Genomic DNA, 14,414 nt, shown 5'->3' with positions numbered 1-14,414 from the left:
CAATCATCGAGAGCGGACGAGGGTTACAAGTTGACATGGACGGATGCATGAGAGTATATCTTGAATTAATACAGCTCACTTTGTTTTATTTGATTTCATGTTCACTATGTAAATTAAGTTATTTGTATGTTGCATTTTCTTCAGTTTTCAGTGTTCATGTGTGTTTACTGAAAAATAAACCAATATTACTATTTATTTGTGGTTTATTTATTTATAAGAGATCCTCGTCCTTTTCTTACATGGACAATACATGTATATACAGTTCGTATTGTTTTCAAACTTCAATCAATATCGAAGAGAAAATAAAATCATAATCCTTTATGATATTTCATGGATATTATATGTTATTCACCGCTCCAAAACGTAATTTATATGGACATTAAAACGGATATAATTATTATTATTACTTGTATTATTTATTATTATCATTGAATATATATATATCTATAATGTATGTGTATTCTCTCTCGCCATATCATTTTAGATATATCTAATACATGGCTGTAAACCACAGTAAAATAAAACCAGTATAAGAATGGTATCAAAACTACTAAATATTGATTGTACTTTGTATTCATATGTGGGACATAAACTCATAACATCGACAGTCCTTACTCCAGATCAGTTGGTGGCAGTAATCGTCGTGTGGTTTTACTCCATCCGGGGTGAAGTCAAACTAAGAAGAAGCGGACCGAAACATAATCCGTGAGATGAACAACCCGTGAATATACATTATGATAGACAGCGGGAGTTGTGTCCACAGACTATGACACACTTTCGAGGGCAGATACGGGGGCCACACTGGGGTCCTACAATGGACAACATGCTGATCGATTTCTGGCGCAGACACGAGAGCCTTTTTAACTCCTCGGTCGATTCTTACTACGACAAGGATTTAAAGACCAAGCTGTGGACCGAGTTCGCAATGTCCAACGGAAAGCCAGGTAAACGTGTTAGATGAGTGGTGAAATACATGACAGCGTTGATGAAGCGTTCAGTTAGTGTTGCATAAATAACCTGACCCAACATGCACAGCTGGGGAGTATGAAGTGCACCCAGCTGAACTTTATTCAAGTTTGTATTTATGGAATATGAGTTGGCTGGCATAATGTTAAGGATCCCCCATTCTGCTCCGTTGTAACAAGTTAATGTATGTCTCTGAAGTCTCCAACCCATGTCATTGAAGTGTTTGGCTAAAAACGAACAGATCATGCATTTTAGCACGAGTCTGTAGCTTTAAATGCAAATGAGCTTCCGTTCAACCACGCCCCTCTGCGGAACTAGCTGAAGCTCTCCAACCCATGGCGCCCCGCCCCTCGCTCCTTGTTGCCGTGGTTACGGTGTACACCTTCAGGAAATGATGAAGAACAGACATGGCTGCAAACAGAAACACAGCAGTTCACCATATCTCTTTGAACCTGAGTCGGACCCACAACAAGGACAGGCTCCTGCAGCGGGACGTTTCTCAACGGTTAGTTGACTTTTGTTTCGATAACTTCATGTGTGTGTGACGTGCGTGCGTGTGACATGGTGGCTAATTGTAGCTAGGTCGCTAATGCTACTGTCTCCGTTCGCTCCGTAACTAACTTTACAGTTAGCTATTTTGTCAGAATTCGTTCAGTGTTGTTGACGTTAGGTGCTACGTTTTCTAATTCGTAATGTAAAGTTGTAGTTGAATCGATGTTGACAATCATCCTCGTCCTCTCACGTTAGTTGTTTGAACTGGGGCTGAGTGCAGTGTTTTGTACGCTCGTGCTTGTGCGCCATCTCAACATTACGCGCCACAACTTACTTTTACAATATTCCAACAAGATGTGTATTTTAAATTTGATAAAGCTTTCTGCTCATACTCCACAGCTTGTCAGCAACTTCTGTCATGTTTCTTTATTCATCAGCTTCATGTGTTGTTGAAAGTCTCACATTCGTCATTGATTTGTTCAGGAGCTCATGTGGAACCTGAAACGATGCCGACAGAACCAGACGATGTATGCTGCACGGAGACACCACAGGTAACATTATTGTTATCTATACCAAGTTGTCTGCTTAGAAATTATATTTTCCATTTATTTACCACATGTAATTCATACTAGGTTACCGGACGGATGCAGCAGCTGGAGGAAAACCTTTGGTGCATGGTGGAACATCGGGTTGGACTGTGTGCCTGAATGTGCTCTCCTTGCACAATGCACTGAATATACACAGAGCTGACTTTAACTTTAGAGCTGGCTTAACGGATGAGGGGAATAGAGCCGTAAGTGGTTTTTAATCATCATAATTTCAATCAAAATGTAAAATTTTAGATATATGCTGTTTATGAAAAATAAATACTTGTATACAAGACTTTATGCAGAGTTCCTTTCCATTACATCAGTGGACCTGACATAATGTTCACAACACACCGTTACCGGCATAATACAGCTCATAATATCCCCCAACAGCAGATTGTTTTTGTTACATCGTGCTGTTTTACATTAGCAGATACTTTACATATTAAACATGAACTCACATGACATATTTTTGCAGATACTGTAAAGCCAAACAACAGTTGAACTACGCAGTAGTAAAATCTAAAACATATACTATGTGCACTATGTTGTCACAACATATAGTAAAGTCACTTTTGTGATGATAAAAAAGGGATTCATTGAACCCATAGAACGTAATATTTGGTTGCGACCCACCATAGATCGATAGAAGCTGTTGACTAAATATATTGTTCAATTCTTCGTCGTTACAGGTATCTACCCTCGAGGAGCTTTCTTTGTGAGCTGGTGCTGGGAGGATCGGAGTCGCCATCTCAGCCGGTACTTCGGATTCGCAGGGAGTTTCCTGATGCCCGAGGACACTACATAGGGTTCAGACCGCCTCTTGATTGAACCGGGACACATAGGCGTTGATGACCTGCTGCTTGTCCGGCCTCTGCTACTGTGCACAAAGGTCCTCTGGGATGGGGATCTTCAATACCTCATCCATGTACGGTGCTGGGTCCACCAAGCCTTTGTCAAAGACGAGGTCCATCAAGTCGTCGACATACCCTGTGCAATATTTAACAAACACAAAGATTTGTTTTACAATTTAGTGTCAAAACAAGAACAGGAAGTTGTTACAAATGTTTTGTATTTAATGTCCAACCGAACACGATATTTATATTTACTCGTGGTTTATGTGTGCTTTTACGCTATTTCTTTCACTTGGAGTGTTTAACCAAAGTGAAGTGCAATATTACCGACCAGATGGTAACTCCATTCTGTAGATGGATGTGAAAAATAAAGGAATGCAACACTTACAGAACGTCGGGGCAGTCTTCACTTGTGCTGCTCTGCGGTCTCCCTCTCTGGCCTGTGGGCGAGCGGGTGACCAGCCGATGATGTTGCTTGTGAGCGGCAAGCATTTTCGTTGAAATACAGGGCGGCCAGGTAGAGTCTTGAAGTACAGTAATGACAAACAGAAACATGTAAATGATAGCAGAGGCAGTACATGTTGACCTGCACAGCATGCCAAGAAATGGAAACTGGATGTTTTGGGGTGAAAACCGAAGCTGTGGAAAGACTCCAGAGGAAGTCTGGTGGTGGTGGTGGTGGTGGTGGGGGCTCAGTTGGTCTACAACCCTCGTGTTGGTCAGCACTTTCTCCAGCTCGTAGAAGGCAGGAGTTCCTAAAAAGGAGAACACGGTATTCTCAATTATATTAACACAATTGAATGATTTGGTCTGACAACTAATCATTTTCAGAACACGTGTCCTTGATAATTACGTGAGGAGGAGTTATGTGATAAAGTATTTGACCAACTCACCTGCTGCCAGTCATTTAGTGGGGTCCCTGCTTTGACTCCGGGGGAAGATGGGGTCCTCATGTGTGGATGTCCTGCACGTGGTTGATGATGGAGCTTCATTTCGCTACTCTCTCAGGTCCGCTGGGCGATCCATCCAGTAGATGTGGTTTTTAATACTCCGCATCCACTCCTGTAGTTTGTCACAGTCCTTCGTCTTTGCAATCTTGTCTTGTCTTGTCTTGCTGTTGTGAGGCTACATCCTCACTAACACGTTGAGAACGATCTACTGTATGTCCACACAGACGTTTCAGCATCGTTTTCTAAAGGATTTCCGTCCATAATAACACGGCTGAAAGCGAATATGACGTGACTATTCACGTACACTGCATGTGGGTGCCGGTGTAAACAGGAAGTAGATTGGTTGTTTAGTTACAGAAAATACAACAGAATATTATAGTACTCGTTAATAATAAGAGGTCATGCTTGATACTTAAGATCTTTCTCTAAACTCAAACAGAAAAACAAGTGCAGGTCTTTCTCTATCTCTCTCTCACGCACATCAAATTTACTTTAAATAAACACAAATGAAAGTTGACTAGATTACAGGTCAATGAATTTGGTCAACACGTCTCTCTCGTTTCCTTAGTGTCCTTAGTGTCCTTAGGAATCACTGTATCTGTGGATGACGGTCTGTGACGATGTAGTCGGGAGTCACACCACTTTCCTCCAACAATGCCACACTTCTCTTCAGACCTTTTTCCACCAACCTCATTGCTCTGTAAACACACACACACCGATTCATTTTATTTGGAACTGTTACATACAATGCTGCTGGTAAAAAGTTAAAACGTGTTAATTTCATCACACACAACCAACTCGATATCAACAGCAGTGTTGGTCTTGAGGCCCCTCATGGTGGAGCGTCCATACTTCGAGTGGCCTGTGAGAAGATTGCTACAATGTTTACATTACTCCACATGGATTACAGTGTGTACATCAGAAACACTTTCTTGATTTTACAAACTCAGTAAATACCTGAGACCACCAACTATGACTGTCCTCTCCACTGAGCTGCTGTAGCATCGCTCCCTGGGATGTTGTCCACTTGTTCACGATAGCTGGCTCGATGAACATTCTGGCATGCAGAAGAGCTGGAAGAGCTGCAGACCTGATGGTGTTTGATAATTAGACAAAAAAGGTTTATATAGTATAGCCTTTCCTTGAATTTCAGATCAAAATGCACATATACTGTAGGTGCTACAGATTCAACAAATCCAAACATTTCTTCATTTACTTTTTCTAGTTTGAAGAACGATGCTCCACTGACGTCCACTGCTGTGGAAAGCAGTAGGTTCCCGGCTAGAGTGCTTCCCACAATAGGCTGGCTATTCCACGGTCTTGAGAACTGACGATGGGGTCACAGCTGCTCCACGGATAGGAATGTACCAACGCTGGACACACCTCCGGTTCTGCCGAGAGAAGCCGATGCAGAAGTGTCTTAAAACTAGCATTCTCTCCACTGACCAGAAGGGGGCGACTCCTCTGGTCTCAAAAATAAGTCAGATTGTAGTTTCTCTAGTTTTAAATCTTCTTCAACACAGCATGATGTTCATTTAGTAAATTAAGGTCAATTTATGCTCGAATAGACCATAATGCAGAGTATGCTTTGGGGCGGGTTTACTGTGATTGACAGGTCACTGCCGCTACCCACCATGTGGGTTTACAGTGTTACAGTTCATCCTTACTTCTTCTTCTTAAATGACTGCTGTTTCAGTCACTATTCAGCATATTTTCACCTTGCAGTGTCTGATGTTGAGAGAAGATCCAGATCGCTCCGGACTCAGTACGGGAGGGTGCTGTGGCATCCGGAGAAGGTCAGCACTGCCCAGCAGAAGATGCTGCGGGAGAAACTTGACTTCTTGAGGCCTTATATAGTTCGCAGGCGAGGTGATTCCTACCTGGTAAGTTGAAACGAATGCAAAAAAATAATCTGCTTCCCTGCAGATCTTGATTGCACACATTGTTTTTATGTTGGTGCTTGCTCTTTTTTGCAGGAGGACAGGTTTGATGACCGGGATGAGGAGGAGGAGGAGGAGCTGGAGACCGAAGGAAGTATCGACCAGGAGATGGGAAGCTCATTCGGCAGCCCTCTGGATGCTGATGTGACTGTGCAAGATCGGGAGGATGAGCCCCACCCCTCCTCCGGCCTGAACTCTGGCCCTCTGCACTGTCCAAACCCACAGCCTCAAGTGACAGATGTCATGTCTTTGAGCTGTCCTTGCGGTCGCGGCGATGAGGGTCCTGCTGATCAGCCCGACCAAACGGCTGCACCGCATGCATCCACACACAACATACTCAATCAGTTTGCAGAGGTGATGTTGGCGGACATGCATCAGATCAAAGACCACATGGTGCTGATGAGACTTCGCCGAGACATCACCGACCTGGTGTTCAAAGCGGTGGAGGAAGACGCACAAAGACGATGCGTTCGGGCGCCCTCGGTGCTGGGGGAGAGCGTGGCCTTGCGCGGCTGCTCCAGGCCCCAGCAGGCATCCTCACGGACACACCGCTCGTGGAGGCAGATGTTTCTGAAGAGAAAGAACGAGGGCTGTGAGGTCGCAAGGAGGACGCAGAGATTGGAGGAGATGAGGCCCGTGAGGAGAATGTCCACCAGTCGGGTATTGCAGCCCGTCCAGCAAGGCCGAGCAGTGGGGGAGATGAGTGGAAACGACTCCCTGGTTTTTATCCAGGCTGCTGAGATCAAACGAGAGACAGAGCAACACATGGTTAAGATTGGGGAGGAGACGCTTCCATCGGCTTGACATTTCAGATTGAGGGGTGGGGGGGGGGGGGGGGGGGCACTGTATTTTGTGATTACAGTAATCTCAGTCAGTAAGTGTAGGTCAGAAAGCTTCTTGAGAATTGGAACACTTATTAAATGCCTTGCAGAAGACTTGACATTTGTGACGTGTCAGCACTTTGTGGAGGTTGTCAACAATCATCCATAGTGATAAAAGATATGGGAACAGGATGAAGACGATTGGAGGACTTAAGGACACAACAATGACAAGGACCACATGTTTCATTTTGTTGACATATTAGAGTCAAAGGTTTTTATAGAGGGGATTTTAATATCACTGTGTATCACTCAATACATCTGAAAATACTGTCAATAGCCATAAAAAAAATACTTTTTAGGAATAAACCGTTGTATAAATCAAGCTATGAATGATATAAGAACAAACCCCTCAGTAAAAACCTTCAGAATATAAATAGGAATGAACTTAGAAAGTCTGGTCTATGTAAGAGCTACTGAGGTGGAGTCTGAAATAAAACTGTTTTGTAAAATTCATTCCAGATTACTTAACTTCCCCAATTGATGACTTAAATTAAGACAGTTATTTTTGTATTACAAGTTTTCTGAAATAGTTAAAATATGCAAAGGCATAAAATGTCCCTTTGCTGCATGTCACTTCCTCTTTCTAATCCTTTCCAATCTATTTCCTCTATTCATCAAATGAAGGCAAAATGGTCAAATATATATATATATATATATTTATTTATTTATTTATATACATCCTGCATTTAATATATAAATAATCTTTTGAAAAATTGCTTTTTTCCGAAGAAGTCAAATGTTAGCAGTGAAAACAATCTCTGCTGGCATGTATCTTTTTTCCAGAGGCCTTGAAGAGTATTTCAATTTGCACTGATATTTCATGATATTGAGTGGATCCCATTCCCATTCAATGTAGCCTACAACTCTACAATTAGTCAGTGTCACACAATATGTTTATGTATTGATTAAAATATAGTTAACGTTAAACCCCATGTTTCATTTTTTGTTAAAGTATTTCCTAAAAAACATTTTGGAGGGTAGCTGAGCATACTCAGGTTGTAGCTACATGTTATAAAAGCATTTTACTGGCAAAGTATTTCATTAAACTGCAATCGTTTCTACATTTTCTTAATTCTTGTGTCCTCGAGGAATTTGATATATGCCTGTTCAACGAGCGGGGTCCTTTGGATTTTCACTCAGGCAATGCAGACTGGTGCCCCGAAGGGTCCTCAACACCGCTCACATACACACGTGTGCCCTACGCCGTTACCATGGCGGACCTACAGATGAAGCTTCTCCGCAAGAAAATTCAGAAAAGAAATGACAAGAACAGAGAGCGAAAACTACTGAAGGCGCAGGCAGTAGATGAAGAGACCGGTACGTGCTGTAAGGAAAGAGTAATGTGGAAAGAGGTTGTTTTCTGACGCGGTGACGAACCTCACCTGCTAAGCTAGCTGCGTTAGCATACGTTTTAATAGGATTTCTCGTTAAACCGGTCAAACGTAAAACTGTTAAATGACGTTAGCTGACAGTACATTGTAGCATTCGATACGTGTTTGAGTTTGTCACCGACATTTGTCGCAGATTCTTGTGATTTATAATCGTCGTTAAGATGTAACGGAGTTGTACCCCAAACCGGACAGTTTTTAGCTAATGTTTCAATACAATTCACTTACAATGTTGATAAAAATGATCGTGTAATGTTTTCAGTTGATTTAATGGTGATAAACTGAAGTTAAACTTCGTACCTTTCAAACGAAATATTGTTGTAATTATTACAGTTAGCTTTGCCTTTACCAGAGTCGTTAAAACGATGCTAACACCGGTGAATTAGCCGTGCACTGCTCTTGGCCTAATCCGTACGGACTTCTATCCTCGTTGTAAACACTGGCTGCTGCTGGTTTTTCGGGGATATTCGCTTGTTCCAGGGTCGCAAAAATGACCATCAATGCTGTCAACACATCCGGGACCGTAGTTCTGTCCTTCACAATAAGATATCACGCTTCAACAACTCCAAATGATGCAATAAAAGCTCCTTAATTTCCGTTTGAGCTGTTTTAGCGTCGCCCCAGCGTTCTTTCTGCTTTCTCTCATCAAAGTCACTTTCCTATAGTATTTAGACATATAAACGTCCATATATATTCATGAAATTTGACACATAGATTATTTGATATGTATGAATTAATATTATTTACGTTTGGTTGGCGATCGCCGAAGAAAATGACCGGAAAGGGCGTCATGACGGAATCATTCGAGACAGGCCAATAGCAGCTTAGTGAGCCAGCTTAGTATTGTAACACATTCAGTTTCCAAAGTTCTCCCTCAGATGTGTTAACGTTACATAGTAACCACAAGTTTTAACTCTAAACTGAGATGCTAACGATTCTTCGATCATATGAGTGATCGGCTAAATAAAGTTGTGTTTGACAGTGAACTCAAACGGACTGGAAGACAAAAGTGGTGAGAAAGCAGAAAGTGCTCCTAAGAAAACGCAGACGAAACAGAACGTGGGGCCACTGGAAGGGACCACGACAGAGGAACCGCCTCTGAAGAAGAAGACGACGACGACTAAGAAGAAGAGGAAGCTGGCGGACACTGCAGAATCTCCAGGTAACAGCTAGAGGAGTTGACCAACGTGATATTGATGAACCCCATCTTTTTGTGTGATTGCTAACTAACATGTCGTATTCCTTGTTCCAGTTGAGAAGAAGACGAAAACAGTGAAAGAAGAGGAAGAAGAGGAGGAGGAGGAGGGAGATGCTTTAGCAGATGGAGAAAAGAAAAGCCACAAACTGGAGGAAGCTGCAGATGAGGAAGAGGAGGGAGAAGATGAGGAGGAGGAGGAAGAAGAAGAGCAGCCTGAACTACCATCTGGTTTGACAGGTATAGAATAACTGCACGTGTTACTATGGACCTGGCTGAGTCCTCAGCAGCGGAGTGGAGAATACAGTCAGGGCTCTGTAGTGAGACAGAAACTCATTCAACAGTTAAAAAACAGTTTGACGATCAATAGTTTGATTAGACTGTCTGAACTGAATGATGCAGTAGTGATGGTAAATGTGTCTTTTAAGAGCGCTGTCATACGTTTATGACTTCATTTATATCTCATGCACCAAAACAAACAAAGTGCTGAGAAAATTTCTGTTTCTTTCTGTTCAGTTTATAAAAATGATAATTCATATTTTGGCCTTTGCCATACAGTGCAAAAAAAGTATAAATGTATAATATATCTAACTTTGATTTATGCCAACTGCTATTGGATACTTCAAAATATTATATATCGATATCCTCTCAAAAATAACGGTTTGATTCAAGCCTTTAAATCTTGTGATCATACCAGCGTGATCATTGTCTCAAACTAATCTGAACTCTGACATTTAAGTTTGACTAAATATTCACACAATTTAAATTACTTTTTTCTGAAATAGGAGGTAGTTGTTTATAATTTTATTATTATTGACAGACTGACAGTCAATATTAACTCTTTCCCTCCTGACACAGAAACACAGGCCACATCCACACAGCTTGCTCATACGCCACACGCACACTCACCAGTGTGTCTGTTAGAGGGAGGGAGCCTAAGCGAGTCCCTTTATACAAATACAAAAAGGCAATTGATATTTAACAGTAATAATATTATTATTCTTTGGAGCTCTGCTCTGTTCTCCTCAGCACCAAATATCACACGAGCAGGATGCGGATCACACTTGATATCAAAGCATTTTAACACTTAAATTGCCACACTGTTGTCACAGTGATACATGCACATCATTTACATTATTAAGCTGCTTCGGTATCCATGACCAGGAAACGTTGAGCGCTGTGTTTATGTAGCCAGCTGTAGTACTCTGTGGGCTTCACAACCAGAAAAGACTTCACCGTTCAGTGCACATACACACACATTCACCTGCAGTGAGAAACAAAAACCAGCGCGTTGCCTTTATGTGTTGCCTGTTCAGTGTTTCCATCATGAAACAGGTGTCAACTAAGGCATACAGAGACTGTTGTGGTTGTCTTTGGGAGGAGTCACCAGTGATTCTCCTGACAGGAGCAACTGCAAGGACACTGGATATGTTGCTTTGGTTTCCCATGGCTGGCGATCTATCCGTCTCTTTCCTGACCTGCTGTTTTCTTACGCTTTATCTTGGCCTTTTCTTGGAATAGAGAGCGGCCCCCTCATGAGTTGTTACTGGTATTTCAGGAGCGTTTGAGGACACGTCCTTCGCCTCTCTCACTGATCTGATGAGTGACGGCACGCTGAGAGCGGTGAAGGAGATGGGCTTTGAACACATGACTGAGATCCAGCACAAAAGTATCCGCCCCCTGCTGGAGGGAAGGTAAGTGGGCGGTGTAATGTGGGACTGGGTTTAGAGGTCAGCTCATTTCAGACTAACAACCCGATCAACTGTAGACCACAATGCATTGTGACTTTGTGTGCACTGGAACAGCGTTTCTGTTTGCGTCGCTTCTCTTTAGGGATATTCTGGCTGCTGCCAAGACGGGGAGCGGTAAAACCTTGGCCTTCCTCATCCCGTCTATAGAGCTCATCTACAAACTCAAGTTCATGCCCAGGAACGGTAAGACTCCCGTTGAAGTCTCCTCTCTCCACAATGTTTGCAGGCTCAGAGCCGGCTCAGCTAGACTTCATCATCCAACGGATGAACCCGGCCCAGTGTTGCCAATGAAAGTAGCTAAATCTAGCAAGAAAGAAGCCACTCCCCCAAAATTCTGATTGTGAATGTAAACAACGACACAGCTGTTGTTGCCACTCTCAGCTGTTGAGCTAGCAGCTCGGGGCGGCAATGAGTGTGCGTTCAGAATGAGATCAGGTCGACGGGCCCAGATCAAAGGATTGGCTTATCACAGTCCTGCCACAGTTACCAGATTTCCTTCTTTTGTCAGAGCATTTGATTTATTGATTGCTGTCGGATGTGAAGAGAATTTCCACAAATATAACTAGAATACATTACTACCGTAGCTTTAAACCTTTAGCAGGCTGTACGTATCAAACCTCATTATGGAGGTTGAGCCCTTCATGGTGTCCCCCTCTTCCTCTCAGGCACCGGCGTGGTGATCCTTTCCCCGACACGCGAGTTGGCGATGCAGACTTACGGCGTGCTGAAGGAGTTGATGACGCACCACGTGCACACCTTCGGTCTGACCATGGGCGGCAGCAACCGCTCAGCGGAGGCCCAGAGGCTGTCCAACGGGGTCAACATCCTGGTGGCCACACCCGGCCGCCTGCTGGACCACCTCCAGGTGAGCAGGGTCCCCCGAGAAAACCAGGACACGTACAGAGCACCGTATCAAACTGGTCATTATCTACGTACATGGATGATTAGTCGTCACTGCACTTCATAGAACCGCTGGCATCGATGCATTCATCGAACATAAGATCGTGGTTTTATTGATGTTTCTGCAACTCTGGCTTTTTGTAATACTTTGATAAGAACCTAAAAACCTTTTTGTGCCTTCAGAATACTCCTGGGTTCATGTACAAGAACCTTCAGTGTCTGATTATCGACGAGGCCGACCGAATCTTAGAGGTGGGCTTCGAGGAGGAGCTGAAGCAGATCATCAAGCTGCTGCCAAGTACGTATCTGTTGTTGCACCGCTCTCCTTCCTCTTTGATGGGATGGGTTAGTTAACGGGTACTTTATTTAACCGGTCAAAATCCATACAGCATAGGATAGATATGGGGACCCTTAGTCCATAAAGCACAATATAACTGATATCAGGTTTCTTTTCTCAGACTTGAGCTCCTTTTGAGTCACATCAACTCACAGGCTGGTAGAACTCTTCATGGTCACTAAGTGTCCACAGTGTACAACAAACCCACTGTGATCCACCGGCTCCCTCTGAGTCCCTGTCCAATGTCTCTTTGTTCTCTCCAGAGAAGAGACAGACCATGCTGTTTTCAGCCACTCAGACCCGTAAGGTGGAGGACTTGGCTCGCATCTCCCTGAAGAAAGAGCCGCTCTACGTCGGCGTGGATGACAACAAAGACAATGCCACTGTTGACGGCCTGGAGCAGGTACGGTCTGCTCCTGGAACATGGAGGCCGTGTTCCTCGGCGCGTTTAACGTGATCCGTCTCGTGTTTCAGGGTTACGTGGTGTGTCCGTCAGAGAAGCGTTTCCTGCTGCTCTTCACCTTCCTGAAGAAGAACCGCAAGAAGAAGCTCATGGTCTTCTTCTCCTCCTGTATGTCTGTGAAGTTCCACTACGAGCTGCTGAACTACATCGACCTGCCTGTCATGGCCATCCATGTAAGACGCGTCGCCGACCCCCCGGCATCATCGGGTCGTGTTCAGAGGACTCGGCCTCACCCGTCTCCTTATTCTGTCTTTTCAGGGCAAACAGAAGCAGACCAAACGAACCACCACCTTCTTCCAGTTCTGTAACGCCGACTCGGGCATCCTGCTGTGTACAGACGTGGCGGCCCGAGGCCTAGACATCCCCGAGGTGGACTGGATCGTCCAGTACGACCCCACAGATGACCCCAAGGTACCTGAGCTACAACTAGATCATTTACCCCGATAGCTCTAGAACTATGGTCCAATCAGCAGCGTGGCTCCGGAGCACGTGACCCCTTTTAAACTGGCCTTTGCGTCCGCAGGAGTACATCCACAGGGTGGGCAGGACAGCCAGAGGCATCAACGGCAAAGGCCACGCGCTCCTCATCCTCCGGCCAGAGGAGCTCGGCTTCCTGCGCTTCCTGAAACAGGCCAAGGTAACCCGTCCGTTCAGATCCTTTACTCATGCTGAGCCCAACCAGGTGGACATGTGCCATGTCTTCATATGGGACGAGCCTCTTTTTACTCACCTCCTTTTCTTTGTGCAGGTCCCACTGAGCGAGTTTGACTTTTCTTGGAGTAAGATCTCTGATATCCAGTCCCAGGTAAGAGTGAAGACGTCTCAGCAGCTTCCACACATCTTTAAATGCTTTAAATTAGTTTTCTATAGATGTAGAATGGAAATTGCAGCCGACTGCTCGAGTCAATTATTATACAACTGCCTCTTGTTCCTAAGATGGAGAAGCTGATTGAGAAGAACTACTATCTCCACAAGTCAGCCCAGGAGGCCTACAAGTCGTACGTGAGGGCGTACGACTCCCACTCGCTCAAACAGATCTACAGCGTCAACACTCTGAACCTCCCCATGGTGGCGCTGTCGTTTGGCTTCAAAGTTCCGCCGTACGTCGACCTGAGTATCCTTTGCTGCTATTCGCCACACCGGCTGTTCCATGTTGGTGCGATGGCCTCATTATGTCCTTGTGTCAAGTACAAATGTACAATTTCAAAAAGAAAGATGTAGTTCTTCTTAACTCAGCTGTTCTCCAGATGTTCACAGCGGTAAAGGTGGGAAGATTCAGAAGCGAGGTGGCGGAGGTGGATTTGGATACCAGAAGTCCAACACCGGGCAAAAACCCAGAATCTTCAAGCATGTGAACAAAGGAAAGGGGGATCGGAGGCAGTTCTCCCGCTGAAGCCCCTTCAAGTGAACTCCTGCTGGACTGATTCTTCTTCTGTGTATTTGACGAACTTCCTGCTTTGAACAGAGGGCGGGGCTCTGACATGTAGGCCCAGCTGGCCTATGAGGAGTGAGTGTATTTAGAACTGTAAAGACAGTGTTGAAATAGGCCGCTGCATTCCTCGTGTGTTCTTTCCACTGTGGACTCACTTTTCTAACATTACTTCATGTATTCTTCCTGCAATATTAAATCTATTGACTTTCATTAAGTTTGCTTCATTCTATAGACTTAATGCATGCACCATGTGAGGTTCTCAAGCACAATCTTTAATT

The 14,414-nt window shown here is 44.1% G+C and overlaps 2 protein-coding genes across 2 annotated transcripts; both read left to right on the top strand.

Annotated features, from left to right (window-relative positions):
• Positions 1-686: 686 nt before the first annotated feature.
• On the top strand, positions 687-6,593 carry LOC306783054 (uncharacterized protein; the record flags this gene model as incomplete). The annotated part of the gene is made up of 3 exons (XM_079276586.1): positions 687-944; positions 5,575-5,732; positions 5,826-6,593. Exons 1-3 carry the CDS (start codon positions 767-769, stop codon positions 6,591-6,593), a joined length of 1,104 nt encoding a protein of 367 aa, XP_079132712.1. The 5' UTR covers positions 687-766.
• A 1,253-nt stretch (positions 6,594-7,846) lies between these two features.
• On the top strand, positions 7,847-14,340 carry ddx18 (DEAD (Asp-Glu-Ala-Asp) box polypeptide 18). The gene is made up of 14 exons (XM_079276990.1): positions 7,847-7,987; positions 9,041-9,220; positions 9,311-9,493; positions 10,812-10,947; positions 11,087-11,187; positions 11,670-11,869; positions 12,088-12,202; positions 12,505-12,644; positions 12,716-12,877; positions 12,963-13,115; positions 13,228-13,341; positions 13,453-13,509; positions 13,641-13,818; positions 13,952-14,340. Exons 1-14 carry the CDS (start codon positions 7,882-7,884, stop codon positions 14,095-14,097), a joined length of 1,971 nt encoding a protein of 656 aa, XP_079133116.1. The 5' UTR covers positions 7,847-7,881; the 3' UTR covers positions 14,098-14,340.
• Positions 14,341-14,414: the final 74 nt, after the last annotated feature.

The sequence above is a fragment of the Melanostigma gelatinosum genome, assembly GCF_949748355.1.
Source record: "Melanostigma gelatinosum genome assembly, chromosome: 10".
Lineage (NCBI taxonomy): Eukaryota > Metazoa > Chordata > Actinopteri > Perciformes > Zoarcidae > Melanostigma > Melanostigma gelatinosum.
Note: the sequence above shows the minus strand (reverse complement) of the source record. Positions and strands in the feature narration are given on the sequence as shown.